General features: G+C 42.8%; 1 protein-coding gene across 3 annotated transcripts in view; it reads right to left on the reverse strand.

Moving 5' to 3' along the window:
* The window catches only part of GRIK2 (glutamate ionotropic receptor kainate type subunit 2), a 595148-nt gene extending 582475 nt beyond the window's left edge, over positions 1-12673 (reverse strand). For all 3 annotated transcript variants that reach the window (XM_050949241.1, XM_050949242.1, XM_050949239.1), the window contains exons 1-2: positions 12550-12673; positions 6742-7145 (exon numbers count right to left, since the gene is read on the reverse strand). In XM_050949241.1, coding sequence (XP_050805198.1) covers positions 6742-6856 — 115 coding nt within the window. In that variant the 5' untranslated portion in view covers positions 6857-7145; positions 12550-12673. The remainder of the gene's footprint in view (positions 1-6741; positions 7146-12549) is intronic.
* Between the last annotated feature and the right edge of the window lie 3084 nt (positions 12674-15757).

Here is a 15757-nt window from a genome sequence, read left to right on the forward strand (position 1 = left end):
CCCGTTAATTCAATTGAATAAGATAGTCTTCATTTTCTGCCCTGAACTGCTGTTACCGTATGCTGTTAAAATATCACCTTGGTCAATGCAGAGGTGGCTGCACTTCAGTGACAAAGTGATCACTACATATAATGTAAATTTTAAATGCAATGATTGCAAAATGCTTTGAATCTTCTGAAATTAAATTTGTTTTACAAACATAACACTATTATTAACATTATTATTACTATACCTCATCATATCACAAAGGATCCAAAACAACTAAATAGTCAAAAAATAATAAAGTACAAAACAATAAGGGAAATTTGCAAGCACCTTATCACCACACTGGCCTCTGATTCCCCAAGCTTCAGTTCAAATGTGACCTAATAATGTTATGTTGTGCATTGTTTAATCTAATCTTCTAACATCCATTGCAGCACATTTATAATAAGATTATTCAGCCAACATTAATTTGCCTTGCAGATTGGAGAGTATGAAAATAAGGTACTTTCTAGCTTCTCCTTTGCATTATTCACAGAACATATAATAATAGTTTCAGTAGAAGAGATTAAGGGATGGAAAGATTAAAACTCTGAAAAAACAATATATGTAAATCTAAATATGAGACATCAGACTTGCAGTTGTTTGCATTGACTGCAAAACATTTGTTAGTTTCTGATGGGAGCAGGTTTTCTCCTTGTTAAAAGGAAAATCCTTAGTATTCACATTTAGAAAAGACAAGTAAATCTCTTTTTCTACGGTTTCTTATCTCCAGTAACAGAAACCATTTCACTCATCAACCACATTCACATTGAAAGCATTACTTGAACTCTCCATGCCTTCCAAAGATCAGTAACAGTCAATAAAAAAGTAAGTTCTACTTCTGATCACTTGATTCATGGGACAGTTGTGTGCAAATCCTTGTACAAGTGTGATTGGTTCTAAACGGTGGGGCAAAGGGATCCAGGGATATTCCAAAAGCTCAGCGTAGAAGAGAGCTTACTTAACCTGCATTCAATCTTGATAATGTAATAATGAGTCTTTTAAAAGGATAATTTTAATTCCCCTATCTACAGCAATAAAGACTCCATATAGCTAATCTCGTTTGCCCTTTCAATTAAACTTGTTCAGGACATTCTATTTAGTCAGCACCCTGAATGGGTCATTAAAATTCTTGTTCTGTAAGAGTTGTGTGCAGTGCACTGATGTTTTTAAATTCCATTAAATCCAAATGGTCTTTATCGCCCCATGACCACTGCGACTTCAATCAGCCAGTTTAATTACCTTACAAAATTGTCAGCAGAAGCAGCAAAGACAAACAGGAATGGCTGTGACGTTATCAAATTGAAATCTTCCTCTGTGCTGTTTAATCTGGACCAGTCAATAACAATGCTTCTCACCTCCTTCCTTTCTTCCCGAGGCTCTTAACCTTACTCTTCCTCCAAAAGATTGCTGCTGCTGTTGTTGTGTTTAAGACAGATTTTGAATACCTCGCTCTGAGGACTTTAATACACTTTGAAGGCTCCGTGCCCTTGGCAAGTAAAGTTTTCACTAGCTCCCAATAAACAAAGAAATACAGCAGTCCTGAATCTTTAAGGGTTGCTGAACCCCGACAGCTCTTTTCCAGATTCCACCGCTTCCCTGATCTGAAGACAGATACGTCCCCCCCCTACAAACACTCACACAACACATACGTGCACACGCATTGATTAAGTACATGCCGAAAGATAGGTAAATAGAATAGATCCTTCCACTTAAACTCGGTCTGACTTTCCCTTCCCAGTTTGGGGATTGCAACAGCAATGTACAGTCGTGTCGGCAGAAGAGGAATCAAATGGAAAGAAACTCCACACTCCAGATGCCTAACACAGAGCACTAAGCAGTAAAACACTATTGCCCGAGAGGTATAGATGCATGTCTGGGGAGCCTTGCAAACTATATGAGCCCAGTGTCCAGAAACGCAGCTTTCCCTGTATGCTACCTAGCGTCTTTGCTAGTTTTAATGATGGTCTGGCAAAACGGTCGGTCATACATAGTTGGCCATCCGCGATGACATTAGGAGCTAATTCCAGCTGCTGGCCAGGTAATGTCTCCCTTATTCTGGCGCGTGATAAAAGTTTCTATGAAAAGAGACTCATTTGGCTCAGTGGGAATGAACACAACGAAGCAATAACGGAGGTGAAGCCCAAATGCCAAATCTTCATTGAAGAAGCCCCTGCTGTGCAGTAATTCCCGTCACTGGGAGCCATTAGAAAAGAGACCAAACATGAGGTGAGTTTTCCTTTTTATTTTTAAGACAATAAAGCCACTTTCAATTGTTTTCGGGACATATTTTCCCCAATTTGATGAAGGGCAAACACGCAAATGTAACACTTGAAGGGGCTGATGAGGGGACGGATCAATATTTCCTGCGCTTTCCCGGAGATGGGCTCAGTTTAGTTGCTTTTCAGAGTTCAGCCTGCGCAATTAAGTTTAGAAGAGTAACTAACCACAATATTCAGCTAACTCCCCCCATAGGCTTGGAATCTGTTTTTATTGGAGACGTCCACAACAGCTGAGCAACAAAAGGTCACTCTCTATTGGGAGTTGTAGTCCTGATTCCCAGCCTTCCTTTCTTTTGTGTATGTAGAAGTGGCGTTTTGTGATTTCATTTCCTTGTAGGTTTGTTTTTACAGTGACATTGAAAATAAAGAGGAGAGAGAGGGAGTGACATAAGGTCAAGGGACTAGTCATGGTTCAGAGCTTTGTGTCTTCAATATACATTCACCGACAGTGCTTGTAATTAGGGGAAATGTAAATTAATCCCAAGTAACCAAATTCTGTTCTCCTGATTCTAGCCAGTTGTCATGCTGATGATGTCCATGCACTACCAGAACAAAGTGAGCAGGATCTGTCTGGCCTCAGATACCTGCTCTTAAATATAGGAAGGGCCTAGCATGATTTAGAATTCCTGAAAGGTGTGTTTTAAATAAGATAGGGCATTTTAAAACTCTCAAAACATCTAAAATAGGTTACTTGAAGTAGCCAAATGTTTTCAAATGCTCCATTGTCCCATACCACACTGGAGAGTGATGAGTTGTTACTGTTGTTGTAAACTGTATATAGTTGTCATGATTAACCTCTTAACACGAACAGTACTTGGTGGGCCTTGCTTTTACACCCGGATTTCTGCTACTTCCTAGCTCCTTTGTCCAGTTTGTTTTGTTAGAACCAGAGGACTCTGATCCTTAAACACTGCTTGCTTCTGATCAGCTTGTGGTGCTTTGAAGAGGGGTTCCGGAGAAGTGATTGTGCTCTAGGAAAATTTCGTGGACATTTAAAAAATCAGTAGTAGGTGCATCTAAACTCAGCACCAGCCGAAGTTGCTTATATTGGTCCTGAAACGCTTTGGTCTAAGGCTCTCACGAACGCAGTGACCCCACTCTTGCGTGTAAGTAGGCTGCTGTGGGCAAACAAATACGGGTAAATATAGTGATGGAAAGACCATCGTGTGTGGCAGTGAGGGCGGGCTGATTTACGGAATGGCTTGATGTGCACAGAGATGTGTTTGTTTCAGGTTTAGGACCTCCTTTTCTTATAAATCAACAGTACATTTAAAAACTGATCCACAGACCGACTTACCTGTGCATTTCAGCAACTCCAAGAGCTAAGGTATGGATTTCTGCCAGAGTTAGACTCAACACAGCGGAGACAACAGTGATGCAAATAAGACACCGTTCTGGCCTCTCCTTTTATTCTAAGGTTAGAACCTCGTGTTATAATCACAATAATATTTTCAGTGCCTCGCCTTAATTCTCTTTCAAATTCTTGACTACCGTGGGTGCAAGTCTCGTGCCTATTGTTTTTTTGGGCTTGTGTACAGGAAAGTATTCGGGAACTGCAATGACAGAGTTGTCTGTATGCCATTTACAAGGGATCGCTTTATTGTGGTGCCAAAATATCAGCTAGTCCTGCTCCAGCAACAGGAGTCAGAAATCCACGCAGACATTTTTCCTGCATCTGGACTGGGTGGGTAAAGGCTAGGTTGACTTAATGTTATTAGAGAGTTAGTTATGGTCGCACATCAGCCTTGACTGGGTTCGATCCAAAGCGCGTGGGTAAAAATGAGTGAGTGAGGCTGCCTATGACAAATAACCCGGGCGTTCGGCTTTCCTGTGCGGCTGCTGAAAGGTAGCTTGAAGGGGGGAGAGGGGGGCTGACAGGACAGGCCGGCTAGTCTCAACAGTGGCACAGCCGTGGAAAGGACAATGCGACTCCATGGTGGGTTCATTTGCACAGGAGGAATGAGGAGGCTGGAGCGCTGGCAAGCTCCAAGATTTCTCCTGTTGCCATAGCGCTGCTAGCTGCGAAGGAAAAGAGGGGGCTGGCAGGCTGCCTTTTAAAGGGAATCTTCCGCGCTCCTGCCTCGCCCCAGGAAGAACTCCAATGGGCAACAACAGACAACCCATACCCATCAGTTCAGTAGCAAGGACATTTCGGAGTGGCATGTAGCACGGTGGGAACTGGGGCCGGGGAGGGAGAAGGCGGGGAGAGGAGGGTGCGATATGATTACCACTTGAAATAATTCAAGATTTTCATTATACAATTGTTATTCTCGGCTTCCCCCAGCCAAACGATCTAACCCTCCTGGGAATGCACAGCCCTTCTCTTACATTCAGAATAAGGGCAGTTTTACTCCTGGACTAAATTAAAAACTAAACTCGATCACAATGAGAGACATGCAACAGGCCACGCTGACAAGCGAAAAGAAGCCCTTTTCCTCACTCCCAGGACTCCACATGAGAAATAAAAATAACTTTGCCGCCCCTCCCCCAACCAGCAGAGACCGAGAGTAAAGGCGACTTTTTAAGCACAGAAAGGCACCAAATGGTTCCGAAGTGTCTTTCTAGTTTGTTGTAACAAACCAGTGTGAATACCAACCATCGGAGACTAACCCCAAAACCAAGATGTATGTCCCGGAGACAGACTGGGAGAGGAAGTTAGTCTGGAAAACACACTATATGCGGCCAATGGCAGCCCATTGGGAAAGGCACCCAATAAAACCCCTCTGTGACCTTAAGATTCTTATTTTTCTAATATAAAAACACAGGTTGATCAATGATATTCTAATAAGTGTTCCAGCCTCATAATTCAACAAGGATGCTACTACTGACAAGGCCAGTTTGAATTAACCCACAGATCAGCATCTGGTGATAGTGGGGATGGAAGGGTGCTTGTTTTCATTGCTACCTCTGAAAGTAATTCAAACGCATAGATACCAACGCTCAGCAACAATTGTGAACCTGTTTCGGGTACAGACAGATAACTGGGCAGCGCCAGACGACATTCAGTCATTGCATGATTGCACTGCAATGGCAACGGAGCCGATTCAATGCAAACTAAACCTCGCAACGATATATGGACCTGTTTAGCCATGTCCAAAGAAACAAGCATTCCTGAAGATGGTTGCTAAGAGCAACGTGCCTTAAGCACTACCTTTAGACCAGATGAAGGCAGAAGAAAGTACACTAGCAATTCAGCACACGAGATCAATAACAACCCGTCGCCTTTTTAATCATTACCAGCCTTCCATTCAACACGAAAATGATTTCTTTAAAAGAAATGCAAGACAGTCTGCCTTTCCCAAGCAAACGAGAGCTGTTAATGGCTCCTGCAACCGCTACAGTGTAAACGATGCCGATACAGAAAAGGAAAAGCAGCATTTTCTTTTGCATACGTAACAAGCTGGCACACAGGATGCCGCTTGCTTGGCACTGCAACTTTTCCAACGCGTGTACAATCTGAGAGAGTAAGTCACACACAAACACTAAGCTAGTACCACTTAGGCTGGCGATTGACTGGATCAGTATTGTTCGCAATTCTCCCCACCTTAACTCTCATCTACTTTGCCGAACTTTTCACGCCCAGCTCTGCCCCAATGGCAGGAAACAATATGAGCTTCCAGCTGTTGTTGAACATTCCTCTTGCTGCTGCTCCCCTAACTAACCCTATATGTGGGAGGCTTTCTAGCAGAAATGCCACACCCGGTTTTCAATACTAGTTTCCAGGAGCCGCTGAGGGTTTCTTTGATCTTGGAAACCGCTATGCTTGTTTTCACTGCTCTGCGTATGACATCTCTCAGTCTCTTTGTCTTACAGGGGAAATAATTACCAAGTCACTTTCCCTGATGAGAGGAGCTTTTCTGAAATGTGTAATAGCCCTGCATCAATGCCTCTTTGGTATCCCACTAATCGCTGATCACTAATATTGTCTACTGCAGCGGAACCCCCAATAAAGTAAACTACAAGATCTTTCAAGAACAACAGAACTGAAGGTCTCTTCCAGGGTCACGCTAATATTGAGTCTGCCCTGAAGCTCTGACTGAAAGAGGGCCATGGAAAAGCTGGAGGTCGAAACTTATCAACTAGTTGTCAGATTTTTAACTAATCAACAGCTATTTTAGCCGCGTTTCCTACTGCTATGGAAACAAAAAAGGCACAGCGCGAGGAAGCCACACAAGCTCTGATCACCCCGCAGAGCTTCCGGGAAGCACGTTTGCCAGTCATTTCCCCCCTATTATTATTTATTACTATAATCGGCGACACAACAACAAACATTAATTTAGCCATGCGGACACAAAATAAAGAGGGTCTTCGGTAACTGATTCCAATAGCATCCCCCAGAGCCTCGTCTCTCTCCCCGCTCCCCACCTATCGACATAATCGTGCATATAAGTATTCAGCCTGAAATACACAATGTAAAGTGCGGGGAAAATCTTACCAAATCTTAACACATGTGTAGTTCCTTGAGAATATCCAATCCACAGTAAGCAAAGAAGGAGTCTAATGGTGCATCTGAAGACTGGATTAGTTAGAATCGGGGCAATAATCTTCATGGTGTTTCTATGCACACACGCGCTGCCTTACTTCCCCCTTCTAAGCGTCAGGTTCCCGGGTAGGGTAAGAGTGAGGATACGTAGACTGTTAGCCCTCAGACACGATCACGGCATGGTCACAGAGAGAGGAGAGAGTCTACGCTTCCCAAACCCATTAGCAATCCCTGCATGTTCTTCATTCACTGCGCCAAGGAGCAACCTTCAACTGCAAGGAATGGTGGGACATCCATGTTAGTCGGGGGAGAATCCTTGCGAAATCCAAACACACACAATGTCCAGCCGGGTAAACCTGGGAGGCAAGAAAGGAGGGAAATCGATAAGTAATCCAGCTCGAGAAATCGCTGAGCTATCGCCACATAGCGAGCGAGAGTCAACGAGCTCCGGGCGTTTTAGTGGCGAAGCTTTTGCTGTGCTCCCATTCTACTGCACTGCTGCACAGCTTCTGACGTGAAGCCAAGATTAAGTGAGAAAAATTGAGATAGCTCTTCGCTTCTTAAGGCTGCCTGCCAGGCAGCCTTTCCAATTTCTGCTATGTAACCGACCTGATCGTCTCGCGTTGTTGAAAAATCAGCTCCGTTTTATTTACGTGCGTACAATTATTATTTGTGTTTATTTTCTACAATAGCTATTTTCCTGCAAAGGGGCAGCTATGGTGTACGTGAGCGCGCGGTTCTATTAAAAATCAGTTCATGGATTTTAACAGCTGACTAGCGGGGTGGAAATCACTTAGCCTCGGAGTTCTGAAAGAGGAGGTATTACAAGGAGTGACTATGTCATGAAGGGTATCAGGCTAAGGCTTAGGCTAAAATAGGTCCCAATAGTTTAATTCGCTTCCTATTACTTATGCACATTTAATGCTATTAATGTAAACGTGATGACTTGTATACTGACTGTCTTTTGGCAACTTGTAGCTGACTCTGATCATCGGACATCCAAGCTTTAGCAAAGTACAGAACAATTTTGCAGTGTTAAAAAAATAAATAAATCTAATGCTTAATTGAAAGTCCTACACATTCATTTAGCTCAGTTTGCTTGAAACGACAATGCTATTTGAAAGAGAGGATGTGTAGATTTACATGTTTCATATTCTACACTCCAAAATGCCTCTCTATCTTCGGCACTAAACTCTCTTTGACTGTGGTTTTATTAAGGTTCTACTTTTTATACTTGCATAGCGAGACCTATGATTAAAATGGGACTGTAGTCTAAACACATATAATATTCCACTATCCTTAGTAAGTATAACAGTACTTGCTAGTTTGCTTCTGGGACATTTAGTTTGCATCCTCAAACAGCTATGGACTTTTTTTCTTTTCTTTTCCTAATGTATTCCATATAAAGGTGCACTCATTCTCGGCAACATTTCAGATTTTCCTTGGTAATACAGTCAAGATACTTTAAGTTGTGTATTCATTCCTATGTGCATTCATTAACACACATTGGTCGAGAATGGACAGCAATTTAAAAAAAATCTGAAAGTGAAGCTTTCACTGAAGCTATTTGGGGTTTTTATTATGGATATTAAAATACCATTCCTAGTACCCCACAAGGAAAATGAATGCAGATTCATCTGCATTCTGCCTGGGGTTTGCCCTCTCTTTATCGCAGAAGAAAATCTCAGTGAGAGAGATTTTTATCACAGAGGAAGACAGCATAGACTTGGCTTTAAAGAACGTCAGACTGAAGAAACACATTCTTGGATCTATCAAGAGTGTAGCAACACAGACGTGAGTTATGGTTAATTCTTAATAATTCTATGCTTACTTTAGACATGCAGAATAAGTGATATTAAAATTGAAACTACCTATAATCTAGAGACCATGGGTTCATAAAAGCGTTAACAATTCACAATAACTTTCTACCCTTATGAGTTACTGATTTTCTTTGACCATGTCTTCTTCAGATATTGTAAAAATGCTGATGAAAAGAAATTTATATTCTGCGAGGGGCTTATTAAACATTACTGATTTCTTGTCTTTAAAATGGAGGCATAACTGCAGTGTCAAAAATAAGTATCATGAATGGCTACTTCTGCAGTCTAGCAGGCAATTCAATCAAATGATTTGACTATTGGAGTACTCTAAAAAGAACACCTAGTGCTAAAAGCAAGGATATCTAGCGACTCCTTCAGTTCCCGTTCAGAATATCTCTCAGGAAAATATACAGTTTGTTGTGCTCTTTCATGTATTTGCTGTTTCATTTACTCTGATCTACTTGTTCATATCTTATCTTGATCCAAGGATGAATAAAACTGACTTGAATGGTAACTGTGCATTCTTAATTTTGCTACAGTAATGAATGAGCGGAGATTAGGCATCTTCAAATGCTCATTGTGTTGCGAATTATCAGAATGTAGCACTATTTATAGACTGAACTTTTAAAAAGCATGGAAAATTATAAGATTCATTGTCTTCTTTTGCAAACGTAGCGCATTAATCAAGACATGAGAATAAACTATTTTAACCATCTGTTATCCAAACTTATTTTCTTAAACTACCTGGACAAATATGCAGCTACCTATAATAAAAGACTAACAAAATTCCCAGCTTGCCAAGGCTCTTATACAAGCACTGAAACTTCAAAACCATGTATTATAAATGGATTTTAAAATTAAATGTTCAATATTCTACATTCCAAAACCTGTGCACATGCATGACATTCAAATTAACTCTCTTTTCACCCTCAATAACCGTCCAATACTAACCTGACAGCACTCACTACCATGGACAGCGACTGGACCTGTCCAGCTGAAATACGGTGGCGATAGGAGGGCTGCATTCCCTTTTCAGCACCACGGAGAGCACCACTCCTTAAGCATTATTGCCGTCGAGCTATATTATCTAAGCCATGTGTCATTTTACGTGTCAAAATACATTTCCCCCCTCCAATGGTTTCCCAATACAGAAAGGGAATTAATGTATTTTATTCACACTTTTAAAGATGCATTCTATTCTTTACTATGTTGGCCGGACTGTGTTTTTGTTGGTATTTCACAGGGTTGCCTTGAGTATCTCCTTTATTATGTCCTACCACACATTTCTCTAGTATCTTATGAAAATATCTTTTTCTCAAGGAAGATTGTGGTTAACTCAGAATTCTTACATGGCGTCCTTACTTTTTGATAAGAAATGTCTTGCATGCCACCAAATATTTAGAACTCGGTGAAAAAAATTGCCTACATTTGATGGCTAAAAATAATTTATAAAACATATAATTAGCTAAAGCCTAAACTCTACCATGTCCAGATTCCCATCTGTTAGGAGGATTTCAGTTTCTCCTTATTAAACACCTTTTAAAAACCCTTTTTCCCCTCTTCTAAAATATTTTAGTATGAAAACTGAAAAGTATCATAGCACCCTTCATTGCATTTTCCTTCCCAGTATTGTACACATCTAAAGGATTAACACGGTTAATTATACAGTATTTTACTGAGGGAGCTGATCTTGTCTTTTCAATGCTTGTCAACACTGCTACTCAATTCTTTTCGGATATAGGGCTAGCTGAAGCTGGTGTCCATTGGGATCCTATCCTCCACATACCAATAATCTGACACAATAAGGTTGAAATATTCAGTTTCCTGTTATAAGTCTTCATTTGTTCTTCAACCTCACCGCTTGGTAGCTACATGTTTTTGTAGCGTTCAGGGCCAGCGCACAGGTGAAGCAGATATGAAAATACATGTTTCAGCTGCAAAAAAAAAAATCTAAGTAGACATTGCATAAGTTCATTAAAAACTATGCTGGGTATTAAAAGCCTATTAATTGTGTGTTATGTGTGTGCCCTGTGTATCCAATGATCTTACACAAATAATGTTTCCTTAGGAAAAGGGGGATTGGTTTAAATTATTCATTTAAGCGATTACATATAAAAGATTACCTTTTATACAAAGTCTTTCTTCTTCAGAGCATATTTTATGTCCTTTACTTATACTAAAAGTTAATCTAGTTCCACTTAGCTACCACCTGCTGGGATATACATTTTTACCACAGCAATTTAAGACAATTCTTTCCATTATCAGGTCATAGCTACATATCTAAGAACTGACCAGAGAGCTTGTATCATGGGCCTTACATCACTTAACTTCCTGATTGTTTCCCTCCTAAGGATAACAGAGAGAAATGTAGAATCGGCGTGTGACATATGGTCCTTGACTCTTTGTTCCTTGGACATTTTTCGGTGAATCATTGCAAACGCCTCAGACTTGTCCGCCACCAGAGTCCTCCTGTTGTTGCAATCTGGTAAGAGGAAAGCAGTAGCCTCCTGCAACACCTGACTAACCCCACCAGATCCGTACACAGACGTATTGCAGATTTGCTGACAAATCAGTAACCTGGTCACCCCTTTAAACGTTTGCCAAAGTACTAAAATTAATGTTGATGCTATCAGTTAAAAACACATTGCAGCCCACTTGTACTCCACTCCCACAAGCTATAAAAACGGTAGGCCCTCCTTGTCTGTTATTAGCTTAGTCCAGATTTATAACCAAGTTTCTGCTGCGCCGATGATTAATGACATTTTAAGATGGTAATTAATTTTGTAGCTGCTGGAGAGACGTGCATCCTAATTAACGAACTGATTACGTGATAGATTTACTTGTTCAGGCACTTTTGGACTTCACAGCAATGCACTCCTTGGCATATTTTTAAGCAGCAAAAGCAAACATTTATGGCTTTACCCATACATCAGCTTTCTCTCCCTGTTCCCCCCCTTCTTCGGCCCCCCCCCAACAGTATCTGGGAAAGGTTGGGGAAGGATTTTTCTTTATTCCACCAACAAGTTTCTAAGGAAAAACTGAAGGGAGTTTTTTTCATTTGAACGCATTCCTTCATTTTCACTACACACGCTGTATTGGCAGTCACGACTACATGATACAGAAAGGAATGTTTCCCACTGAATACAGAGAGCCTCAGACACTAGCCAGGTTAACAGTGGGTGACTTCTCAAAGGATGTGGAATTTCGTCTTTGATCAATAACAACAGGACTGTCTATCATAGTGTAGACAGTTGGTTGTATAATGTAGTAAATGACTGAAGGGTGGAAGGGAGGAGAGAAGGGGGATGAGACATCAGACGAAGTACAGACTATTGTCCACCAAGATCTCTAACTATTAAGTTAGATCACATGTCTTATCCTTTCTCCTCATACGGCTAGTTTTCTAAGGAAGGCGACTAGAGGTATTTTTAAGACAAAATCGTGACCCCGGAGAAGGAAGTAAGCAGGGTCACAAGAGGAGATGACACCCCTCAAGCTTTTGGGGCTAACTCAGATTCTGCTCTGGCATACTGTGACTATATAGCGCCGGAGAACCAAAGCAACAGATGCCTCCTGGATACTTTGGGGGAAGCTGGTGTTGCTTTTGTTGCCCTAACCTGGAGGACAGGGGTTGCCAGCTGGGTGACTGATAACTAGACAGTCCGTAGGAATCAGAGGCAGCAGTGCTCAGCTCAGCCAGCTGCAAGCCGGTCTGGATTCGTTCAAAGAAACCCCAACAATGCCACTTACAACAAACCATGCCCGGTGCAATCACCAGCCCGGCGGCTCTTGGGTGTCATCTCTCCAGCCCCTCGCCCTCTTCCGCTCGCCCCCTTCTTGCCCCCTTCCACGGAGAGCAGGAGAAATACCCAAGCACGACACTCAAAGAGGCGCTTGCCCCTAGCGCGGCCGGGGTCCCGCCCCGGAGGGGAGTTCTTACCTTGCGGTGCGGACAGGTGCTCGGCGCGGCTGGCCAGGTTCACGGGGCAGGCAGAGCCCGGGACCGATGCTGCCCACAAAGTAGCGCAGCAGTTGGCCGGGCTGTGAGAGCGAGGTGCAGCCGGCGCGCGGAGCTCTAGTGAAAGCGGCAGCGGCAGCGGCGGTAGCTGCAGCTGCAGCCCAGCAAAGAGACACGCCTCCTGCCGGGAGCGCTGCACAGCGCCCTTTAAAGGCACAGAGCTCCTATTCCTGTTCCACCGCCGCCGGGCCCCGAAGCGCCCCACGCACCGCTCACATCCCCAGCCGAGCCTTCCTCAAGCACAGGCCAGGCGGGTGGCTGCTTGCGACCCTGCTCTTTTTGCCTAGTCCCTCCCCCGCAGGCACGTGCAAGCCCCGCTGCAGACACCTCCTGGGAGGGGACAGAGCTCTGCTCTCGCAGCTGGGGCCAAAGGCAGCCGTGAGCCGGATGTCACATTTTGGCTTGGGGGCACCGCAGAACCATACAACCGACCCCGTCCACAAGGGTGATTATATCACACGTCGCGTTGGAACTGCCAAGATTTGAACCGCTGCCAAGGGGAAGGGAGAAGGTGGGGAGGAATCGGGGGACTGAAGAGCTAAGGAACTCACGCTGTCCTTATGGGCAAAATACCAGCAAGGAAGCTGAGTTACCTATAGCCTGCTGTGGGAGTAGGATCTGCATTTATTCTTCAAGAGCAGCTGTCTTGGGGTTTAGGAAGGTATTAAAACGTACAAATCTAGTTCCCTTTGGCTACATCCCTATTGCTTCCACATGAGGGATTCCTCTTGCCCTCCCTGCTTGAATACACAGTTCTAAAAGTGGGAAGGAGCTGAGTTCTAGCACTCCCCCCCACCCCGCAGGAGCTGAGTCCCAGCACTGTGAGAATGTAAGGGGTGGAGGCGAAGTTCTCTGGGGCGGGACAAAGATGCAGAGGCTAGACGAATGAACTGGTATGTTAAAGACCATAGTTCTGGAAAGGAAGAAACAAACAGAACAGCTAATGGGAAGATCTGATCAAACATCTTCTATCTCCCTCTCTGACTTGCTCCCTAACGCGACCTGACCCGTAACATTACCGGAGTTCACTTCTGATATGTCTAAAGCTCACAAATTAACTGTAGAAACAAACTGTAGACAGCAAGCCCGAGCCCTGTCCCGCTTTAAAGCAGCGCTGCAGGAATTTCATGCATTCTGCTCTCCCCTGTTCAGGTTCCTATGCAGCCTTACAAGAGTTTCCCTATTTTCCCATTCTCCCTCTGTTTTCTGCCTCCCATTTGAGACCTGCGTGGAAGCATTACAGGAATTCTCCTGCTTTCCTAGCTGTAGCTTCCCCCTGCGTTCTTGATTTCCAGCTCAGCTATGCCTGGAAGCTTTAGAGGAATTCCCCAGCTCAGTTCTCCTATCTTCCCATGGGTTCTGCTTCCTACCTGGCGTGCGACCTGCAGTATTACAGATCTTATCCCGCACCAAGTGCTGCTTACATCCCCAAAAGAACTGCATAAAAATTACAAAAACAATCTCCAGCTGCAGTCAATGAGCTGGTTTCCAGGGGGAGGGGGGCGGAGGGACCTCAAAGTGCATCAAAGAGTTAGTTTTTTGGGAGCTGAAAAGGTCCTGTAATTAAGTAAACAGCAGACTTTTTGTGCAGAGTAAATAAATAGTCAATGATTCCATTGTGCAGCAAAAAGCCGGCAGTACAGACGCGCGACTGACTCGCAGCGATTGGGCTCGGGTTGCTGTGACTTGCAGCTTAATCGGCCCCACAGTACACAGCTTAATTACTTGCTGCACACTTCCATGGCCGACAGAAAATTCATTAGCCGCTTAATTTGCCCGAGGCTGTAATGGCGATAACTTGTGCACAGACCAAATACACTCGCGTAGGAAATCACTCGTATTAACACTACGAGGATAAAAGAGATTGGGGATCAGGGGTGACCAGAAGCGGGGAGATCAGGTTTGACAGAGATCACCTGTGGGGTAGGTTAACGGAGAAGCTGAAGCCATTGGAACCCTGAGGTCAAAGAGAAAGGAAGCCGGGGGACACTGACGAGATCAATTAAAAGATCTCCACGACAATGCAAACTGCAGCAGAAATGTCTGGGGATCAACACTTCAAATCAACCAGGGGTGGGGGGTCATGTTAAATCAATAGAAACATTAATATTTTGATCTCAAATGACTTGATAGTTCAACCTACTTTGGTTTATTATTTATAATTAATTATAAACCAGAATCTTATCTCAAAATAAAGAAGTGCATATAAATATATGATTCTGGTATATGTTTTTGGGTGGAGAAAAGAGGAGAGGGATAAAAATAATGTGGCATTTCAGTCCTTAGAAGGACATTAATATTCCAAGTTGACAATGGGTAGTATACAGGTCAGTTTCACCTCTACTGTATCTTTGCTGAGAGATTGGTTACTTCACATCTCCCTTTATTGCCCAGAATGAATTAATGTGCCCAAGAGATCTACCTCTTGCCCTTTCCACAGCCCAGCAATACCTTTCCCTGAATCTGTCCCCCCATGAGACATGAAATATCAGATTCCTCTAAGCCTAGGTAATATTATTAACACTTATCATCCAGAGATCTTAAAGTACTTTACAAATATGTCATTAACAGCATTTTCCAAATGGGGAACGTTGGGATGAGAGAAGTTAAGTGAGCTGCACAAAGTCACACATCAAGTCAGCAGCAGACTAGAAAGAGAACCAGGGTCTCCTTAGTGCCAAGTATTCGCATTCTCCAAAGTGGCATACCTTTCCATCTAATTAAAACTCCTATTGATGTAGTAGTTGTATTAGGGAAACAATGGGCACCCGCAATATGGGTTATCAGCTAAAAGTTATCAAAGAAACCTTGATAATGTCATAAATCAGAGAATATGGAATCATGGGCAACAATTCATTAAGCAGAGCTCATTGAAACTTTCCAAAATTTGACTTCAGAATTTCAAATTCTGACACCAGACTCTCGCCACCAAAAAAACAGAATGATTTTTTCACGCACTAAACTCTGATTTTTTTTTACTTGCTACAAAGCAATTAAAATTGAGTTTTTGAAGTTTTGACTAAAATTACAGATTTAAACAAAATGGATGATTATTTGGCAAATATTTACATAAAAATATTTTCTATTGTTTGTTCAGTTCTGCTATTAAGAACTTTGAATGGAATTACAT

Source organism: Gopherus flavomarginatus, chromosome 4, assembly GCF_025201925.1.
Source record: "Gopherus flavomarginatus isolate rGopFla2 chromosome 4, rGopFla2.mat.asm, whole genome shotgun sequence".
NCBI classification, from domain to species: Eukaryota; Metazoa; Chordata; order Testudines; family Testudinidae; genus Gopherus; species Gopherus flavomarginatus.